Source organism: Camelina sativa, chromosome 12, assembly GCF_000633955.1.
Source record: "Camelina sativa cultivar DH55 chromosome 12, Cs, whole genome shotgun sequence".
Lineage (NCBI taxonomy): Eukaryota > Viridiplantae > Streptophyta > Magnoliopsida > Brassicales > Brassicaceae > Camelina > Camelina sativa.
The window spans coordinates 5065292-5084662 of NC_025696.1; the positions used below are offsets into that span (position 1 = coordinate 5065292).

The 19371-nt window shown below is 36.6% G+C and overlaps 6 protein-coding genes and 1 pseudogene across 7 annotated transcripts; 5 read left to right on the top strand and 2 right to left on the bottom strand.

Annotated features, from left to right (window-relative positions):
• LOC104730250 (signal recognition particle receptor subunit alpha) lies at positions 833-3963 on the top strand. Its single transcript, XM_010449393.2, has 8 exons — positions 833-987; positions 1276-2320; positions 2409-2493; positions 2576-2671; positions 2774-3034; positions 3137-3382; positions 3460-3543; positions 3632-3963. Exons 2-8 carry the CDS (start codon positions 1305-1307, stop codon positions 3755-3757), a joined length of 1914 nt encoding a protein of 637 aa, XP_010447695.1. The 5' UTR covers positions 833-987; positions 1276-1304; the 3' UTR covers positions 3758-3963.
• On the top strand, positions 5313-6268 carry LOC104730251 (early nodulin-like protein 1). The gene is made up of 2 exons (XM_010449394.2): positions 5313-5594; positions 5772-6268. The coding sequence occupies exons 1-2, from the start codon at positions 5408-5410 to the stop codon at positions 6125-6127; spliced, it is 543 nt and encodes a 180-aa protein (XP_010447696.1). The 5' UTR covers positions 5313-5407; the 3' UTR covers positions 6128-6268.
• LOC104730253 (1-acyl-sn-glycerol-3-phosphate acyltransferase 1, chloroplastic) lies at positions 7335-9469 on the top strand. The gene is made up of 7 exons (XM_010449395.2): positions 7335-7451; positions 7552-7595; positions 7822-7894; positions 8128-8319; positions 8444-8850; positions 8936-9037; positions 9123-9469. The coding sequence occupies exons 1-7, from the start codon at positions 7364-7366 to the stop codon at positions 9336-9338; spliced, it is 1122 nt and encodes a 373-aa protein (XP_010447697.1). The 5' UTR covers positions 7335-7363; the 3' UTR covers positions 9339-9469.
• LOC104730254 lies at positions 9530-11295 on the top strand (annotated as a pseudogene).
• LOC104730256 (putative cyclic nucleotide-gated ion channel 9) lies at positions 11414-14812 on the top strand. 2 transcript variants are annotated; one of them, XM_010449397.2, is made up of 7 exons: positions 11414-11632; positions 11933-12037; positions 12159-12750; positions 12855-13067; positions 13159-13475; positions 13569-13917; positions 14000-14812. In XM_010449397.2, the coding sequence occupies exons 2-7, from the start codon at positions 11970-11972 to the stop codon at positions 14669-14671; spliced, it is 2211 nt and encodes a 736-aa protein (XP_010447699.1). In that variant the 5' UTR covers positions 11414-11632; positions 11933-11969; the 3' UTR covers positions 14672-14812. The 2 variants fall into 2 exon arrangements, with proteins under 2 accessions (XP_010447699.1, XP_010447700.1); XM_010449398.2 differs by lacking the exon at positions 11414-11632 and having other exon boundaries at positions 11943-12037; positions 12140-12750.
• Positions 14767-16060, bottom strand: LOC104730255 (gamma-glutamyl peptidase 3). The gene is made up of 3 exons (XM_010449396.2): positions 15541-16060; positions 15100-15429; positions 14767-15021 (listed from the first exon to the last, which is right to left on the bottom strand). The coding sequence occupies exons 1-3, from the start codon at positions 15865-15867 to the stop codon at positions 14911-14913; spliced, it is 768 nt and encodes a 255-aa protein (XP_010447698.1). The 5' UTR covers positions 15868-16060; the 3' UTR covers positions 14767-14910.
• Positions 16480-18241, bottom strand: LOC104730257 (gamma-glutamyl peptidase 2-like). The gene is made up of 3 exons (XM_010449399.2): positions 17775-18241; positions 16857-17186; positions 16480-16771 (listed from the first exon to the last, which is right to left on the bottom strand). Exons 1-3 carry the CDS (start codon positions 18183-18185, stop codon positions 16661-16663), a joined length of 852 nt encoding a protein of 283 aa, XP_010447701.1. The 5' UTR covers positions 18186-18241; the 3' UTR covers positions 16480-16660.

The window sequence follows — 19371 nt, forward strand, 5'->3', positions numbered from 1 at the left end:
GATCCGAAGGTATTGCGTTGCGTGCGATCCGAAGAAATAGTATAATGCAACATGCACGATCTATTTTATGGGGATTTGAAGCTTATTAACGTTTAGAAAACATTGGTTTTATATTTAATGACCACGGTGGACTTTAGGTTAGGCGTTTATACTTTATAGGCGTGGTTACGGGTAGATTGGTGCATGTAATGGCAACTTGTGCTATGCCTATATGGATCGAGATGAAAGCTGATTTGATTATTTTTCAATTCCTGATAAGAAGACTCATAAGAACATACATTGATACATATACTAGTCGGATCAGGCCTTCGCAAAGCTCTAGCGAAGATGAAATAGAAACACGTCTTCATGCTAGGTGGAACGAATCACAAGATCAAAGGGCGTAGAACGTTTTTGGTAACCAGAAAAACGCAGCGTTTTTATCAAAGCTGCCGCGTTGGAATAATCTTTAGTCAATGAGGGGTAGGACATCAGTAAATCACATTATTCACCGTCAATGACTACAACGCCACCAGCCACTAGGCACCAGCTGCTTCCACGAACCAACCACCACCAGCGTATAGCTGCTTCCACGAACCAAAACTTGGTTTTTATTTTATTTCATTATTTACCTATACAAAAAAAAAAAAAAAAAAATTCGTTTCTACAATTATATGCTATTTTCAGATTTTGCCTATTTTTGAACACACACAAATTAAAAAAAAAAAAGTATTTCCTAAGAGGAAAAAAATCTCAAAAAGGATAAAATAAATAAATTTCTAAGGAACCTTGACCAAATTTTTTTTTTTGAGGAAACAAAAAGAATTTATTTTAAACCTTTATATATATATATAATTGGGGAATCTATAGAGGATCATAATTTTCACGTTTTTTTTTAGTTATCTTTTTTTTTTTTTCTTATCTCTCGCCGGTGTAAAGCTATAGTTTTTATTTTCATTGTTCAATCAATCAATCGAGCAATTGTATCAAGAGACAACAAGATCCAAGGTTTGAATCCCTCCCCCGATTCAATTTTATCCTCAATCTCTTCTCCTTATTGTTGTTGTTGCTGTCGGCTTTTAAAATTGTCGGATTGAAAACTCAAAGATCCGTGTTCTGTTTTTGTTTCCTTTCTGATTCAAAACCGATCAATTGGGCTAATTTGATTGCTTTCTCTCCACGATTTGTATATCTGCGTTTCCCTTTGATCTGTTAAATTCGATTGCTTCATTACCTAAATCTACCAACGATTCCTCAATTGGGTTTTTTGAAAGATCTAATTTTTAATTGAATCAGGGGGGTATACGAAGATTTGAAGATCGAAGATGTTAGAGCAGCTTTTGATCTTTACCCGAGGAGGTTTAATCCTATGGACATGCAAAGAGATTGGTAATGCTTTGAAAGGTTCACCTATCGATACTTTGATCAGATCCTGTCTCCTTGAGGAACGATCTGGTGCTGTTTCGTTTAATTACGATGCTCCTGGTGCTGCCTACACTCTCAAGTGGACGTTTCACAATGATCTTGGACTTGTCTTTGTCGCTGTTTATCAGCGTATTCTCCACTTGCTTTACGTTGATGATTTGCTTTCTATGGTTAAGCAAAGCTTCTCTGAGGTTTATGATCCTAAGCGTATGGCTTACGATGATTTCGATGAGACTTTTAGGCAGCTTAGGATGGAAGCTGAAGCTAGGGCTGAGGAGTTGAGGAAGATTAAGCAACTTGGGAAGCCTGTGACTGGTAGTGTTAAGAAGCAAGGGCAGGTCTTGAAAGCTGGGCTTGAAGGAGGGAACAAAAGGGTTGGTGAAGGTGGTTCGAAGAAGGATGATGGAGATGGTATTAAGGGTAAAGTCAGTAACTTGACTAATGGTCATCATTCCAATGAGAATCATAAACTGGGAGATGATTCTCAGGAGGGTGATCTTGCTAACGGGAAAGAAAACACGAGTTCTAATGTTGCTGTTGATTTAAGTAAACTTCAGAAACTGAGAAGTAAAGGAGTAAGAGGTAGAGGAGGTGTAAGGAAAGCTGACAGTATAGGTAATAAGAGTTCCAAGGTAGCTGCTGCGGAACCAGCCAAAAAGGCTACAAAGAAGAATAGGGTTTGGGATGATGCGGCTCCCAAGCAATCGAAACTGGACTTTACTGATTCAGTTGATGAGAATGGGAACAATGATCATGTAGAGGTTGTGGCTGCTGACCAAGGAGAAAGTATGATGGACAAGGAAGAGGTTTTCAGCAGTGATAGTGAAAGTGATGATGATGATGATGACGAACCAGGAAGTGATGAGAAGCCTGCTGAGGCTAAGAAAAAGGGATGGTTTTCTTCTGTTTTCCAGAGGTTAGCTTTTCTCTTTTTGAATCTGTGTTTGGTGAGTTATATAGTATAATCTAGTCTTATTAACATATATATTGTGATTTGTGTTTAGTATTACTGGGAAGGCGAATCTTGAAAAGACAGACCTTGGACCGGCGTTGAAAGCTCTGAAGGAACGTCTCATGACCAAGAATGTGGTATGTGTCTCTTTAAACAGTGTATCGTTTCTGGTGGTTGGAATTTTTATGTCTTGCTTGAGCTTGGGGATTTTATTTTCAGGCTGAAGAGATTGCTGAGAAGCTTTGTGAATCAGTGGAAGCTAGTCTTGAAGGAAAGAAGTTGTCATCGTTCACCAGGATCTCTTCAACTGTTCAGGTACTGTGCTTTGTCCCCCTGTAGCTCTTAGCTGAATCTAGGGAACATTTCACTTATGCAATTTGAAGATGGCTTAATTGTGGTGAAAACATATGATTTCAGGCAGCGATGGAGGATGCTCTGGTTCGTATATTGACTCCAAGACGTTCCATTGACATACTGAGAGATGTTCATGCTTCCAAAGAACAGAGGAAGCCTTATGTTGTTGTGTTTGTTGGAGTCAATGGAGTTGGGAAATCCACCAATCTGGCCAAAGTGGCGTATTGGCTTCAGCAGCATAAGGTCAGTGTAATGATGGCTGCTTGTGACACATTCCGTTCTGGAGCTGTTGAGCAGTTAAGGACTCATGCTCGTAGGTTACAGGTAATTAATTATACATATCTCTGTGTCTCATGTTCAAGTAATATTGTGATTTATAATGTGGTGTTCTTAACACTGGATTTAAAATGTGGTGGTTGGCAACAGATACCGATATTTGAAAAGGGGTATGAAAAGGATCCAGCAGTAGTTGCTAAAGAAGCCATACAAGAAGCAACTAGAAACGGATCCGATGTTGTTCTTGTTGACACAGCTGGTAGGATGCAGGATAATGAACCTTTGATGAGAGCACTGTCAAAGCTCATTAACCTTAATCAGCCAGACTTGGTCTTGTTTGTTGGTGAAGCACTTGTTGGAAACGATGCAGTAGACCAGCTCTCGAAGTTTAATCAGGTTCGATTTTTACTCGCATTAGACTCTTGTTACGTGTTTAATTTAGCCTTATTGACATTGCTTTTTTCGAAATTCAGAAACTTTCGGATCTCTCCACTTCTGGAAACCCAAGACTGATCGATGGAATCTTACTGACGAAGTTCGATACCATTGATGACAAGGTACAGTGAGAAAAAACTGATTGATAGATTTAGTGTTTGGAGTTCTATAATATAAATGAAATGTAAACGAGAGTGTTTTGGTTTGTAGGTTGGAGCAGCTTTATCGATGGTTTACATATCGGGATCACCGGTTATGTTCGTGGGTTGTGGCCAGTCTTACACTGACCTGAAGAAGCTTAATGTCAAAGCCATAGTGAAGACACTTCTCAAGTGATCTCCTCCTTCTTCATTATCATCATCATCGTCATCACTATCATCATTACCATCATCAATCAATGTCTTATCCATCATGCTGTTGTATTTGGTTTATGATTTGAAGACTGTTTCTCTTTGGATCTGATGTTGTTTTTTTTTTATATGAAAAATTACTCAGAAGACTATTTCGTTGGAGTCGCAAAAATCCCATCCAGACTTTGTTTATATGATGCAACTTTTGTTTTGAATTAAAAGACGTCAAATTGTGAATGTTGTTTTTTTTAATCATCTCTAACTTTCTCGATCTAGGTTGGTCGGTTGGTCCGGAAGTTTTAGGTTTTCCTTTTAATTACTATTTATAGTAACCAAATTAAAGTTGAATCTATCAATCTAGCATTAAGTATTGAGTCAACTCAGTTTTTCTTATAGTCGTTGTCAATTGAAAAAATAAGAAGACGTTTAATTTTCTCTTCAAAGATTACCTGATTTTTGGGTAAACCTCTCAGACCAGACTACTCATAAAAGAAAGAATTAAGTACTACTATGTAACTGGTACGTTAAGAAACATACAAAAAACACTGACTTTAAAATCCAATGAAACGTTTGTTAGTGGTAAATCTTGCTATCTTAATTATCATCAACTTTTAATTACGGACCAACTCAAAATAGTGTAGCTCGGCCAATTAACTGTAGCCATTAAAATGCTTTGTTCTCCACACCACAAAGGCTCGTAGCCTGACAATATTCATGCGTAACGTTAAAAAGTACCGTTACCCGTAAGCATCGTTTTTGCTTGAAATAAATAAATACCCTAGTTAATAGAGACAAATGTAAATTAGAGTTGACACATTTTCAAGATTTTTTTTCGTTTTTAAACGGATCAATGTTTTTAGTTTTGTAAACGGATAATAATAAAATTAAAGTTATGAACTATATCTTCTGCTAAAGAGGGTAAAAATACAATAACAAGTTGTTGACAGTAAAGATGATGAACATTGTAAAAACTAATTAATTTTAAAATGTTATTTAATAGTCTAAAATACTCAACCTTTCCTATTTGTAAATTATGTTATTTGGGACTACTTTACAGAAATATATATATATATATCTCAATATTTAAGAAAATAAAACTTATCTCAGAAATACTTGTGATAATTTATTAAATTATGAAACACATATCAAAAGTTACTATATCTTATAACAATCTATGATTCTTCGATAAATTCAATTAGATTACAAACAATTAAATATTTTTAAAACAATTAAATATCTTTTAAAGAAAATCTATATATATTTCGGTGTAGACAACTCACCAGGATTTATTACAAAATCAAACAAAAGATTTATTTTCTTGTTTCTCTCACTAAATATATTCTAAAACATTTTTGTTTAGTAATTAAAAAGCTGAGTTAAAACGGACATTTATTTAGCAAATCAGAGAGAGATTACACAATTTAATACTTGGTACGGATATTCCGAACCTAGCTCCGAACGCGCACAAAAACACGTTTTAGCTCCAAACCACAACAGACGGGCCTCTATATAAACAGCATCCACCATCTCCTAATCTCTTCACCTATATCGAAAACAATATACAAACGAGTGACAAAACTCAAACCAAACAAAAGAATTTTGTAGTAAGAAAGGAAGAAGAAAAAAAAACAAACCAATGGGGATCATTGTTCCAATTCTCACCCTTGTTTTCCTCTTGTTTGCTAAAGTGAGCCATGGTGCCAATACCCCTAGGGTGATTCTGGTCGGCGGATCTGTGGGAGCGTGGAAGGTCCCTGATTCTCCCAACAACACTCTCAATCACTGGGCCGAGAAAACCCGTTTCAAAGTCGGCGACTTCCTCGGTACTAAATCTCTCTTGATCTTCATTTTCTGATATATAATATGCTTTTGCTATAACGCAACCATTCAAGATTTCTTGTCCAAAAGTGGTTTTATATATTTTTGGGTTGGTTTCCATATGTATATAAATATTATAGAGTTTTACTGTTTGATATATTTGTGCATGTGGAATATATAAGTGTGGAAGTACGACAAGAAAGTAGATTCAGTACTAGAAGTGACAAGAGAAGATTACGATAGCTGTAACACAGTAAAGCCCTTGAAGCAATACAAGGATGGACACACTGAGGTTCATCTTGACAAATCTGGCCCTTACTTCTTCATTAGTGGTGCTCCTGGAAACTGCGCTAAAGGTGAAAAGATTACTCTTGTTGTTTTGTCTGAACGAGCATCCGGTGATGCCAGTGTCGCTCCTAAGGCTTCTCCTGTTAGTCCTACAGCTCCGGCTCCAGCTCCCCATAACGCTGCTGGTGGATTGAAGGTTGCAAGCGGTTGGTTCTTGACCGCAGTTGTGATTGGTTTGGCTATGGCTTGATTTAAGTCAATCGAGAGATTGTAGTTTTTTTTTTTACCAAGTTCAATCTTTTAGCTAAATTTAGTTTTTATTTTCCAGATTGTTGAAGTTTATCTTGTTCCTTTTAGTTTTCATCATCATAAGATATCTATCTTTCTGTTTTATGTTAAGCTTTTATTTAATCTATAGTTTGTTCTTGCGATCCGTATCTAAAATTATGAAAATAACCACAACAATGGAACTAAATATTTTCATATATTTTCTCTCTTTTTACAAAAGTCAATCATATACTATAAATACGAGATTTGTTGACTCAATAGTTAATACAAAGAGATTTTGACCACATTTAATTATATTAATGGGTGATATAGGATTCATTTTAGTAAGTTAATATATTTTCTGTACCAAAATGAAGTTGTGAAAGCAAGTAATTAAAACAAAGCTGTAACCTAAGAGGATAAGTGTGGCTTACTCTCTCTAAAAGGAAAAGATAATATCTTTCATGCTACAATGTTATATCCAAATAACATTTTGAGATTTGTCTTACATGTATTACCATAATATATCATACTAGTCAAGATCTTCCTTGATTATGTTGCTAATGTCAATGTGGTAATAAGATGAGGCCAACTGGATAATGTGCTAATCCATTTCCATTATGGTATTAAATCAATTCTACTGTTTTGTTTTTTTTTTTTTAATTGATTTCAAAACTCCTCTATGTTACACATAACATACAATATATCTTTGAATTCGAACAAGTTTGTCATTCACAATTAATATGCCCGTTTTATTAATATCAGTGTCACCGTTTCTGAATCATATTATCAACGGTTTTATTCTCCAACAGCCGTACCGTACGAGATTAAATTCTAAAAAAACGTACGTAAGAAGTACTAAATTTATTAAGAGAGTTTTTTTTTCAAAAAATTAAAATTTGGTTTAGATTCTGATAGAATTTTATGAAACAATACAATTCCAAAAGTCAAAAACATATCATTAGTTCTCTCACTTAATGGGCCATCATTAATTAATGACTTAAAAAGGCCTTGTAGTTATTTATACTAGCGGGCCCTTCACATACAAAAAAACAAAACGACATGTAGTCAATATCACCAAACGAGGAAACAGCAATCCGCCGCTTTTTCATAAAAAAACGACACACAGTTGATGAATAGAAATTGAAAACAGTAGAGCAATGAAACAAACACCCCCCTGAGATAAGCTTGGAAGGAGGAAGAAGATGACACGGATTACATGAGCGCAAATCTGACGCATGTTTTTTGCTCGAGAGATTCCGCCATGGATGTCGCTTCTGCTCGGAGCATCTCTTCACACCCTCCATGTATATGCTTCTTCTTCTTCTTCTTCTTCTTCTTCTTGAATTTTGTATCTTTATCTGTTGAATACAATTACTAACCTTGTTTTCTTAATCATGTTCTCAGATTATAGAAACCTGATTTGTTCATCACAGTCATCGTTGATTCGGGTACTAATTTCTTTTTTTTAGGGTTCTTTACTGTTTTTTGTGATTGATTCGTTAGTTTCTGCTATGGAAGCTTAATAAAGATTTTAACTTGGTGATGTTTTGTTTTGGAATTAGTTGAACAATGAACATGGCATGGAAGCTTAATCACTGTTTTTTGTGATTGATTCGTTAGTTTCTGCTATCTTAAAATTGTTCTTAATTCTATGAAAATTATTTGGATATGCAGATTTCAAAGGATAAAGTATGTTGCTTTGGTCGTATTTCGAATGGCATGGCGAGCTTTAGTACTTCCCTTCATGGTAAGGCAACCAAATTGGCCTTTTGATTATATATTTATCTGCAGCCTCTTCAATTGAAAGCTATAGTTTTTTATCTTACCTCTTGAGGCTGTTCTGTTGCTTTATATCTTATGAGTTACTCTTTGTTCTATATACACACTCATATTGGTTTTGATTTACTTATACAAATATTTGTTTTGACGTGAGATGGATCTTTTAACTCACTTGCTTTGCTTTCCATGATTCTTCTTTAGCTGTTCCGAGTGGAAAAAATTTGAGTGAAACAAGACGTACTGGCTTTCAATTGTGTAACCGCTCTTTAAGTTGGGATCCTTACAGATTTCATGATAAGAAATCACATAGATTAAGTGAATTGGCAAGAACTGTCACTGTTAGATCAGATCTTTCAGGAGCTGCAACCCCTGAAGCTTCTTACCCGGAACCAGGTTTTTTTTTTCTTTTGGCTAAACCTTTTTGTGAACATATTTTTGGTCTGTTTTGCTAGATTACAACTTTGTTTCCTAATCTCTAGACACAATTCTGTCTTGTTCTTTCAACTTTGAAGTGCAGAGATTAAGTTGAGCTCAAGACTCAGAGGGGTAGGCTTTTGCGTTGTTGCTGGCGTTTCTGCCATTGTTCTCATTGTCCTGATGTTAGTTGGTCATCCGTTTGTCCTTCTCTTCGATCGCTATAGGAGAAAATTCCATCACTTCATCGCTAAGATTTGGGCTTCCATAAGCATTTATCCCTTTTACAAAATCACCATCGAGGGTTTGGAGAATCTGCCATCATCAGATACTGCTGCTGTATATGTGTCAAACCATCAAAGTTTTCTTGATATCTACACACTACTCAGTCTTGGAAAAAGCTTCAAGTTCATCAGCAAGACAGGGATATTCGTAATTCCCATTATCGGTTGGGCAATGTCAATGATGGGTGTTGTTCCCTTGAAGCGGATGGACCCAAGAAGCCAAATGGTATGTTAACTATTTGTTTCTTCCCACACTTTTCCAAGTGTTTGTTTAATCAGATGGACTCTTTTAACTCTTGTGAAATTTACAGGATTGCTTAAAACGTTGCATGGAACTTCTCAAGAAGGGAGCATCAGTATTTTTTTTCCCAGAAGGAACACGGAGCAAGGATGGTCAGTTAGGTCCTTTCAAGGTAAACACAATCTCTACGATTCTTCTTGATCATACATATGTTTGGGTCTGTGTGTTAACATAAAGAGGCTTGTGGTATATCACAGAAAGGTGCGTTTTCGGTGGCTGCTAAGACAGGAGTTCCAGTAGTACCGATAACGCTAATGGGAACAGGCAAAATCATGCCAACGGGTAGTGAAGGAATACTGAACCATGGGGAAGTCAGAGTTATCATCCATAAGCCAATACATGGAAGCAAAGCAGATGTTCTTTGCAAGGAAGCCAGAAGCAAGATTGCAGAATCTATGGATCTCTTAAGCTGATGAACAAAATGAGAAAGCTATAATTTTTTTTACATGTGTAAAAAAACAAAATATGTTGTTGAGTTTTTTGTTTAGTCATCAAAATTATGATGCTCCCTTAATGATAATTAGTAGAAGAAAATGTCATTTTTTTTTTTTGGTTTTAAGTGTTGAAAAATATTTTTGGTTTAATAATAATTTTTTTTCAGATTTTTTTTTTTTGTTTGAAATATTTATTGCGGGGGTTTTAGGCTTTGTGACTTATCGTACGTATTAGTATTGGCCGCATTGTAACGCCACACAGGTGGAGACAGAGTAGAGTTCTTCCCGATTCCAATTATAACCCTAGAAGACAGTCCTCTCCTTCCAGATTCCAACTATCCATGTGAGTTTTTCATTTGGATCTATTCGTAATTGTGTAATTTCTTCGGTTTGTTGATTCAGAGATTCCTCTGTATGTTCAGTCCGAGAAATTGAAGTAATGTACTGAAATATTCAGATTAATTAGAGTAGATGATGATCATTTGGTTATATATGTGTAGAATGAAGGCTCTTATTCTAGTTGGTGGATTCGGAACAAGATTGAGGCCACTTACCTTCACCATGCCTAAACCCCTTGTTGATTTTGGGAACAAACCCATGATTTTGCATCAGGTTTAGCTTCTTCTTTTTTGTGGGTATATTATGTTTCCTTGGTGCAGCTTCTTATTTCTCATTATGATGCATTTGCAGATTGAAGCTCTAAAAGCTGCTGGAGTGACTGAAGTTGTGTTAGCTATTAATCAGCAACAGCCAGAGGTACATAGACATACATTGTTCCTTAATTACAATATGTAAATTGATTTAATTTATTCATCCTCTCCTTGTGTGTTTTGGTATTTTTCGCTCAGGTCATGTTGAATTTTGTGAAAGAATATGAGAAGAAGCTAGAGATTAAGATTACGTTTTCTCAAGAAACTGAACCTCTTGGAACAGCAGGGCCTCTCGCACTTGCTCGTGATAGACCAACCGTTTTTTGTACTAAACAGCGATGTTATCTGCGAATACCCGTTGCTCGAAATGATCAAATTTCACAAGACTAACAACGCTGAAGCATCAATCATGGTGACCAGGGTAATAAATATATAAAAAGTGCATTTTCTACAAATTTCTGAAGTTGAATCATTCATCTGTTAATAGCGTTTTTGACCATCAACAGGTTAATGATCCTTCAAAGTATGGTGTGGTGGTTACAGAGGAAGCAACAGAGAGAGTTGAAAGTTTTGTAGAGAAACCAAAACATTTTGTAGGGAACAAGATAAACGCTGGGATATACCTACTGAACCCATCTGTTCTCGACAGGATAGAGCTGAAACGGACTTCAATAGAGAAAGAGATATTCCCTAAGATAGCTTCAGAGAAGAAGCTTTACGCGATGGTGCTACCTGGCTTTTGGATGGACATTGGTCAACCGAAAGATTACATAACCGGGCAAAGAATGTACCTTAACTCTCTAAGAGAGAAATCTTCGCATGAACTGGCTACAGGGGACAATATAATCGGGAACGTTCTCGTGGATGAGAGCGCGGTTATAGGAAAAGGTTGCTTGATAGGACCTGATGTGGTGGTTGGTCCAGGATGCGTGATTGATTCAGGTGTGAGATTGTTTGGTTGTACTGTAATGCGTGGTGTTCGGGTCAAGAAACATGCATGCGTCTCTAATAGTATCGTGGGATGGGACTCTAGCGTTGGAAACTGGGCTCGGGTTGGTAACGTAACGGTTCTTGGTAAAGGTGTTCATGTAGCTGATGCAGAGGTTTACAACAGTGGGGCTGTTATCGAAGAACAAGGTCTGTGAAAAGTGGGAGGCTGAAGCCTAGGATTATTACAATTTGAAACATTGATTTAGTAGAAAATATACTCAAAAACATTTTTATATTGTTAATTTCGTAACATTCTTTATAAGAGAGAGACAAGAATGTCAGAGATAATTATTGATAAGGGGTTTTTATATGTGTGCTTTTGTTTAATCACCAAACTAAACTGAGATTAGTTAAAAACATTTATTAGATAAGACTATATAAGGTTTGGTGTATGAGAGACGTGACGGCAGAAAGAGCGGGTGGACCCGACCCGGACGGCACGGAGACACTTTCAGTTTCTTCTCAAATCAATTTTTATTTTCAATGTTCTGTCTGAAACGACTTCTTCGTCTCCTCCCACCATTTCTCACTTTCTTCTTCTTCTTCTTCTTCTTCTTCTTCACCCATCTCCGTCTGATTCGGCTTGTGACTTCTTTCAACCGTCTTTCTCATTCCTCTTCTTTTTCTTCAACGGTATATCTTTACATTCCTTTTCAATTTTCTTTCTTAGTCTATCATTGTGTGGAATGATATTGATTTTGTACTTCTCACGTCTCAATTACTAAGATTTTGGTTGACATTTTTTTTTCCTCTTTTGAGATTGTGCCGTTCTGATGTTGAAACTGTCTCCTGAAGTATTTAGATGTTTATGAATGAATTTAGAAACAAAGATCGCATTTTTTTTGGTTTTGTATATTGAATTTTTTTTGGAGTTTGGTGCTTCAAAAGTGGTTTTGATCATAATTTGTTTCTTACAATTGTGTGAGGAAACAGGTTTGGGATTCATGAGTTGAGTCACAAGGAAAAAAGCATGTTAAACTGTGCCCAAAAAGCAGTGAAATCACAAGTTATCAGTGGCCAACGAGAGAAGTTTGTAAGGTATAAAATGATTCTCTTTATTGTATACCATGATGATGATAACATTTTAGCAAAAAAGGCCATTCCTTTACCTGAGGTTTGAAAATAAAAGAATATCTTTAGTTTATTTTGTTCTTCACAGGTTGGATAGTATGGATTCTAGGTACTCCCAGACTTCTGATACAGGTCTAAACAGATGCACTCTCAACCTACAAGGACCAACACGCGGTGGTGCTGCTTCTCAGGGCAACAATGCATCTTCTGGTTCTTTCAAGAAAGGGTTTAGGAGAGGTTCTAAAGGTCTTTGGTCTCTAGGAAGATCAATTGGTTTAGGGGTTTCACGGGCGGTTTTTCCAGAAGATCTTAAAGTTTCAGAGAAGAAGATTTTTGATCCACAGGACAAGTTTCTTTTGCTCTGCAACAAGCTTTTTGTTACTTCTTGTATTCTCGCTGTGTCTGTGGATCCACTCTTCTTGTATCTTCCATTTGTTAAGGATAATGACAAATGTATTGGCATTGACCGGAGATTGGCTATCATAGCTACTACGCTGCGGACAGTTATCGATGTGTTTTATCTTTTCCACATGGCTCTTCGGTTTAGAACAGCTTTTGTCGCCCCTTCTTCTCGTGTTTTTGGGCGTGGTGAACTTGTGATCGACCCTGCACAGATAGCTAAACGGTATTTGCAGCAGTACTTCATAATTGACTTTCTCTCTGTGCTTCCACTTCCACAGGTAAAATTAACAGATATGTCTCCTCAGTGTTCTTTTATCTTCATTGTTATTTCTTGTTATCAAACGTTGATGACTAGTTTATGTTATTTATTGGGTTTTGTCAGATTGTAGTTTGGAGATTTCTTTACACCTCTAAAGGTGCAAGTGTGCTGGCAACAAAGCGGGCGTTGCGATCTATCATATTACTTCAATACATTCCGAGATTCATTCGGTTGTATCCTTTGAGCTCAGAGTTAAAGAGAACAGCTGGTGTTTTTGCTGAAACTGCTTGGGCTGGTGCAGCTTATTATTTACTACTCTACATGCTCGCAAGTCATGTCAGTACTTATCATTTTTGGTACCTTTTCCTCTAATATCCTTGAAAAATCCCTCCATAACTCTCTTGTTTTTGCACTTTTGTTTTTTCAGATTGTTGGTGCTTTATGGTACTTATTGGCATTAGAACGCTATAATGGATGCTGGAGCAAGGCATGCAGTATTAGCCAGAACAACTGTACCAGAAACTTCCTGTTTTGTGGTAATGAAAATATGGATGGTTATGCAGCTTGGAGTACCATCAAAGATTCTGTTCTTCAAATAAATTGTCCAGTTAATACAACTGATGGTGATACTCCTCCTTTCGATTTTGGAATCTACTTAAGGGCCCTGTCCTCTGGCATTGTCTCATCTAAGAGCTTTGTCTCCAAGTACTTCTTCTGTTTATGGTGGGGACTTCAGAATCTCAGGTACGTAATGCTAAAAGAGTTTGTCTTTCTTAATACTTTCATTGTAATAAAAAGTCTCTGTTGCATTATTAACCTCATTGATGCCAAATGCAGCACTCTTGGTCAAGGGCTTGAAACCAGTACATACCCTGGAGAGGTTATCTTCTCCATAGCACTTGCCATTGCTGGACTTCTTCTCTTTGCTCTTCTTATCGGCAACATGCAGACTTATCTTCAATCCCTTACAATCCGACTTGAAGAGATGAGAGTGAAAAGACGTGATTCAGAACAGTGGATGCATCATCGAATGCTTCCACCGGAACTGCGAGAACGAGTCAGGAGATATGACCAGTACAAATGGTTGGAGACACGCGGAGTAGATGAAGAGAATTTGGTTCAGAATCTCCCAAAGGACTTGAGAAGAGATATCAAACGCCATCTCTGTCTGGCTTTGGTTCGGAGGGTAAGTCAAATCTTTTTATAAAAGCCTTTCTCTATTCTTGATTCATAATGAAGTCATCTTGTTTTTCTTTTTTAATGGAAAGGTTCCACTGTTTGAGAATATGGATGAGAGGCTACTTGATGCAATCTGTGAGCGGTTGAAGCCGTGTCTGTACACAGAGAACTCTTATTTGGTTCGGGAAGGAGACCCGGTCAACGAGATGCTCTTCATTATCCGTGGTCGGCTTGAGAGTGTTACCACAGATGGTGGGAGAAGTGGTTTCTTCAACCGAAGTTTGCTTAAAGAAGGAGACTTCTGTGGGGAAGAGCTTTTGACATGGGCACTTGATCCCAAATCCGGTTCCAACCTACCTTCCTCTACTAGAACCGCAAAGGCACTAACTGAAGTAGAGGCTTTCGCTTTGATAGCCGATGAGCTAAAATTTGTGGCTAGCCAGTTTAGGAGACTACACAGCAGGCAAGTGCAGCACACATTCAGATTCTACTCACAACAATGGAGGACTTGGGCAGCTATTTTCATACAAGCAGCGTGGCGACGATACGTGAAGAAGAAGAAACTTGAGCAACTCAGGAAAGAAGAAGAAGAAGGGGAAGGATCGGTTACCAGCATCAGAGCAACGTTCCTGGCGTCAAAGTTTGCTGCAAATGCACTTCTTAAAGTTCACAAGAACCGTATTGAAGCAAAGTCTACAAAAGAACTTGTGAAATATCAGAAGCCTTCAGAGCCTGATTTCTCTGCTGATGATCCTTCTTGACCAATTTTACAACAAAGAAAAGTACTAATGTCTATGAACGCTTTTAACTTGTATAACTCAGACTGAATTTTATTGTTTGATTTGTGCTGCAACAGTAAGATTTAAGATAAAAGGTGGTAATATAAAGTACAGTGATTGTTATATGCGTCTCTTTCTGTCTGATGAAGATAAAATACAAAGGAAATGGTAGGATCATCGAGAAATGACATAGTTTGGTAGATAGCAAATTTGATAACAAATTAAACTTGCTCGGATCGACCTTTGAGAAAGGTTTTGCAGAGCTTCTGCCATAGATCCCTATCTGGTTGTGCAGTATCCATTGTACTCTTTGCCTTATCCGCAAACTCTTGCTGAAAAATCAAAACAGAAAAAGATCAATCAACTGATAGGTTCCATAAAGTTAACAACATAGAGAACAAGTAACAAACCTCCATAAGCTTCATCTTAAGGACACGGTCCACAATCTCAAACAAAATCTCTTTGTTATACTCAGGATGCCCTTGGATACAAAGCAAGTGGTCTCCAATAGAAAACATCTCAACCTCGCAAATCTCAGAAGAAGCAAGAACTGTAGCAGACTCAGGAAGCTCCAAGACTTCATCCTGATGACACTTTATAATAGCTAAAGATCCAGGGACCTCACCATCAAAGTGACCTCGTAGCTTTTCATTGTCCTTAGCTATACTAATCCTTCTAAGCCCCATATCTGCACCTTTAACAGCCCTTCCTATTTTCCCACCTTTCACTCTAGTAATGATCTAATCACACACAACAAACAATAACAGATCCCAAAATTACACAATTCTTCTGAAACCCTAAATCAGATCCAAAATCAAGAAATTGTAAAATTCATAAGCAAATTAAGAAACCTGGTGGCCGAAGCAGATGCCGAGAACCTTCTTCTTCAACTCATCAAGTTTCTGAACAACATTGCAAAGCTTAACAATCCAATCGGCGTCAGCGAAAGCATCGTGTGGACTACCACTGATGACGAAACCGTCGTACTTGTCTAAATCTTTCTCATCGGGAAAGTCACCGTCGATGACTCGGAAGAGATCCCATTGCTCACCTTCCTCGCCGAAAGTCGAAACGAAGACGTTGAAGTATCCACCGTAAGTCTTTTTAACGAAATCGGAGTCGCTCGTCGCGAGAAACAGAGCAAACCTCTTCTTCTTCTGCTGCTCCACCATCACCATCTTCTTCTTCTTCTTCACGAGATGATGGAGACGAAGAGAGATTTGGGAAATGTGGTTAAGAGATGAGACGACGGAGAACACGATCACACACGCCAAGTGAGATTGTGGTTAAATAGGAGAAAAAAAAAAAACGGTTAATGGAGAGATAAGAGAAAACGTGAGGTGTTTCAATAGAAGATGACAACTCCACCTCGTTTATCTCTTGATCCTAGAATTATTCACATTTTTAGTCATTCATATTTATTTCGAGTTACCAAAAAAAAAAGAAGACTTTTATACAATAGGTTAATTAAGACTTACTTAATTTGTACGTTTTTTTCCACTAAATTATTAAATGCTTTTGGTTTGAGTTATCTCTTTCTTGTAAGTTGTAGTAATTGGCCGGTGCCAAACTGAATTGTATTATTAGTGTTGCCAAAAAAACAAACGACAAAAGAATCGTAATCACTGCCACTTCTTTCCTTTTCTTGCTTGTGATTAATAAATGTAAATTTGACCACAGAAATATTGTGGCATTGCAAATTTGCAATATCCCCATCCCACATCACTTATACGATGGTGGAAATATCCATCAAGTTTAAAAGCAATGCAAAAGAAAAAGGGATTTCGAAAAGAATATAGAAATATTGTTTATTAACTTTATTTGAGCTTTTTATTTTTGGTAATATATTTTAAAGTATTAGGTATGTTACATTATGTGATCACGATCTGTTATCACCATACCATATTATAGTGTAGTTTTGAACTTCCACAAACGTAGCGGATTTATGAAAGACTATTATTAAATTAGTTCTTAAACCAAGTGGCTTCGTCCTTTCAAGAAATTCTTGCAAAGAATGTGCAAACGCCTCGTGTCTGGTTCGATCTTTTGTGTCGTACGCTTAGCTCTCTCCACACATTCCTCCTACAAAAATAATAAATATTTAATTTAAACTATATATGTATAATATAGGATTAAAACTAAATGAAGATAGACGTTTTAAACGAACCTCGATATATTTGATCTTATGGACACGATCAGTGATCTCCAAGAGAATCTCCTTGTTGTACTCAGGATGGCCTTGAACGCAAAACAAGTGATCTTCCACAGAGAATATCTCGACGTCACATTTGTCCGAGAATCCAATGACTTTGGCCGACTCAGGAGGTTCAAGTACTTCGTCCCTGTGACATTCTATGATCAACAATGACTCGGGAACTTCTTCACCAAAGTAACCACCCGGTTCGATCATTTCTTGAACGATGTTTATCTTACGAAGCCCTAAGTCTGGTCCTCTAAGAGCCCTTCCCACCTTTCCACCTCTTACTCTACATATTATCTAAATCCCAAGAAAATGAAAATGTAAGATATAAGTTATGAGGGTAAGGGTAACCATGTGTAGATGAAACTAATTCTTTGGTAAATCTATTTTCGTATTAGACGCTAGGAAATATATTATCAAGCTTATTTACCCAAATACCTTTATTACTTTACACGTATCATATCATTTAAAATCTCTTTAAAATCTTTGTTTCTTTCTGGCTATGATCTATGATGATTGAGTGGTGGTGACCCACCAAAGAACAACGAAGAACTATGATAATTGAGTATTTGAGTTACAAAGTTCAAAATTATATATTATATATTGTCTTGGTGAATATTATTTGAATAAAATTTAAATTAATTTTAACCCTACTTTGAATAAATTTTAAACTAGATTAATTATTCTAGTCTACAACATAGATTATGAAGTAGCAAGTTAGGCAAACTAATATTCATGTACATTTTTCAACTATAGAGTTTTAAGATATTGTGAATGACTTTCCTACTAATGTAAAACCTATATGTTATATAGATCAACTAAGTAGGCAATGTTTTAAATAATAGAAAGAAACAAACACATTGGATGATAATATTAATATCAAACCTGGAGACCAAAGCATATGCCAAGAATTTTCTTCTTCATCACATCAAGTTTTTGGCAAACAGAGCATAGCTCACTGATCCAAGCCTCTTCTGCGAAAGCATCATGTAGACTCCCGCTAATGACGAACCCATCGTACTTCTCAAGATCGTCGTCGCGAGGAAACTCGCCATCGATCACACGGAAAAGATCCCATTGCTCTCCTTCGTCTCCAAATGCCGACACAAATACGTTGAAGTAGCCTCCATACGTCTCCTTGACGAACTCAGAGTCTGGCGTGGCCTGAAACAGAGCGTATCGTCTTATCTGCTTCACCATTATGAGGAAGAAGAGAGGGAGAGAGAAAGATGTTATTGATGGTGAGAGAACTGAGAATGTGTTAGGGCATATATAAAGGAAGGAGGAGCTAAACATCAGTATCGGTTTGGTATATAAGAACCGGTTTTCGGTTTGGTCTATTGACCAAAACAGTTTTGAACTATATCGCAACAACTTATTATGGATTCGAAATGTTGAAAACGTATACATCAAAGTATCTAACCGAGATCCATTTTTTCTTATTGGACAACGATTAGGATTTTCCTGTTATACCACTAGTGTGTGATTAGTTCGCATCATGTTAATATCTCACGTGTTTCTCGCGACGCGTATTTATTGGCTTTTGAGATTCTTTGTGAATTCCTATCATTGATTGTATTTGATAGACGAGTCACATGCTCACACACACACACGCGCATACAAATAAAAAAAGTGAATCAAAGTGTGAATGATAGGTTTATTACTAAAAGAATGTTATGTACATTTTTATATATGTGAATGAATCAATGAATAGAGCTTAATTCTCACCTAATATATATATTTTTTTAAAATTGCTTAGCTTCTTCTTTTTATTTTTCTATTCGTGGGTGGATCTTTGTTAGAGAACTTACGGTAATTGAAAGAAACACAACTACGCAGAATCATGTGTTAAAGAAATAATACATTACATAGAAAAACCAAAATTAAGGAAAGCAGATCGGGTCGTTAGAACAGGGTTCTGGTCCTAAATTTGGATTCACCTTTAACAGAACATAACGTTTTTGGATTTACACTATCACAGTGAGCTGTTTCTTACCGTACAAACTTGTTTGATCCTATTTTTCACGTGCATAATAATAGACTCATAAATTACGAAAATTCTAAAATTGCTTTTGAATAGTCTGGATCTAAATTAAATTATATAATAACAAAAAAAAAACTTGAATAAATAAATATTGAATAGACATCTTCTGTTTTAAAGAAAAATACACTGTTTGAGATGATGAATTATTGACATCTGGAGAATTGACAAAATTGATATAACACGAGATTCATGGTGTGACGGAAATCTCTAGCTGGCGGAGAGAGAAGTCCGGAGGGGAGAGAGCATCTCGTTATCTCTGTCGGAGCTCCATTAATTTAGTCATGGCAAATAATACATACATATATACATTTATGCGAAGTATTTAAATGGTGACACGTCCATAATAACACTATCACAAATTAGTGTGCTATACATAATACATCTTAACCCTAATAAAACAAAAGCATGGTTTTCCTTCTTAATCAGTTAATATAATTA

Coding starts and splice junctions, on each gene's coding strand:
- LOC104730256 (XM_010449397.2), top strand. CDS start 11,970: ATGTTAAACTGTGCCCAAAAAGCAGTGAAATCACAAGTTATCAGTGGC. Junction 12,751..12,854: donor CTGTGCTTCCACTTCCACAG/GTAAAATTAACA, acceptor GGGTTTTGTCAG/ATTGTAGTTTGGAGATTTCT. Junction 13,068..13,158: donor TCTACATGCTCGCAAGTCAT/GTCAGTACTTAT, acceptor TTGTTTTTTCAG/ATTGTTGGTGCTTTATGGTA.
- LOC104730250 (XM_010449393.2), top strand. CDS start 1,305: ATGTTAGAGCAGCTTTTGATCTTTACCCGAGGAGGTTTAATCCTATGG. Junction 2,321..2,408: donor TTTTCTTCTGTTTTCCAGAG/GTTAGCTTTTCT, acceptor ATTTGTGTTTAG/TATTACTGGGAAGGCGAATC. Junction 2,494..2,575: donor GTCTCATGACCAAGAATGTG/GTATGTGTCTCT, acceptor TTTTATTTTCAG/GCTGAAGAGATTGCTGAGAA.
- LOC104730253 (XM_010449395.2), top strand. CDS start 7,364: ATGAGCGCAAATCTGACGCATGTTTTTTGCTCGAGAGATTCCGCCATG. Junction 7,452..7,551: donor CATCTCTTCACACCCTCCAT/GTATATGCTTCT, acceptor TCATGTTCTCAG/ATTATAGAAACCTGATTTGT. Junction 8,320..8,443: donor AGCTTCTTACCCGGAACCAG/GTTTTTTTTTTC, acceptor TTTGAAGTGCAG/AGATTAAGTTGAGCTCAAGA.
- LOC104730257 (XM_010449399.2), bottom strand. CDS start 18,185: ATGTTTAGCTCCTCCTTCCTTTATATATGCCCTAACACATTCTCAGTT. Junction 17,187..17,774: donor GCATATGCTTTGGTCTCCAG/GTTTGATATTAA, acceptor CTTGGGATTTAG/ATAATATGTAGAGTAAGAGG. Junction 16,772..16,856: donor ATAAGATCAAATATATCGAG/GTTCGTTTAAAA, acceptor TTATTTTTGTAG/GAGGAATGTGTGGAGAGAGC.
- LOC104730251 (XM_010449394.2), top strand. CDS start 5,408: ATGGGGATCATTGTTCCAATTCTCACCCTTGTTTTCCTCTTGTTTGCT. Junction 5,595..5,771: donor CAAAGTCGGCGACTTCCTCG/GTACTAAATCTC, acceptor GGAATATATAAG/TGTGGAAGTACGACAAGAAA.
- LOC104730255 (XM_010449396.2), bottom strand. CDS start 15,867: ATGGTGATGGTGGAGCAGCAGAAGAAGAAGAGGTTTGCTCTGTTTCTC. Junction 15,430..15,540: donor GCATCTGCTTCGGCCACCAG/GTTTCTTAATTT, acceptor GTGTGTGATTAG/ATCATTACTAGAGTGAAAGG. Junction 15,022..15,099: donor TTAAGATGAAGCTTATGGAG/GTTTGTTACTTG, acceptor TTGATTTTTCAG/CAAGAGTTTGCGGATAAGGC.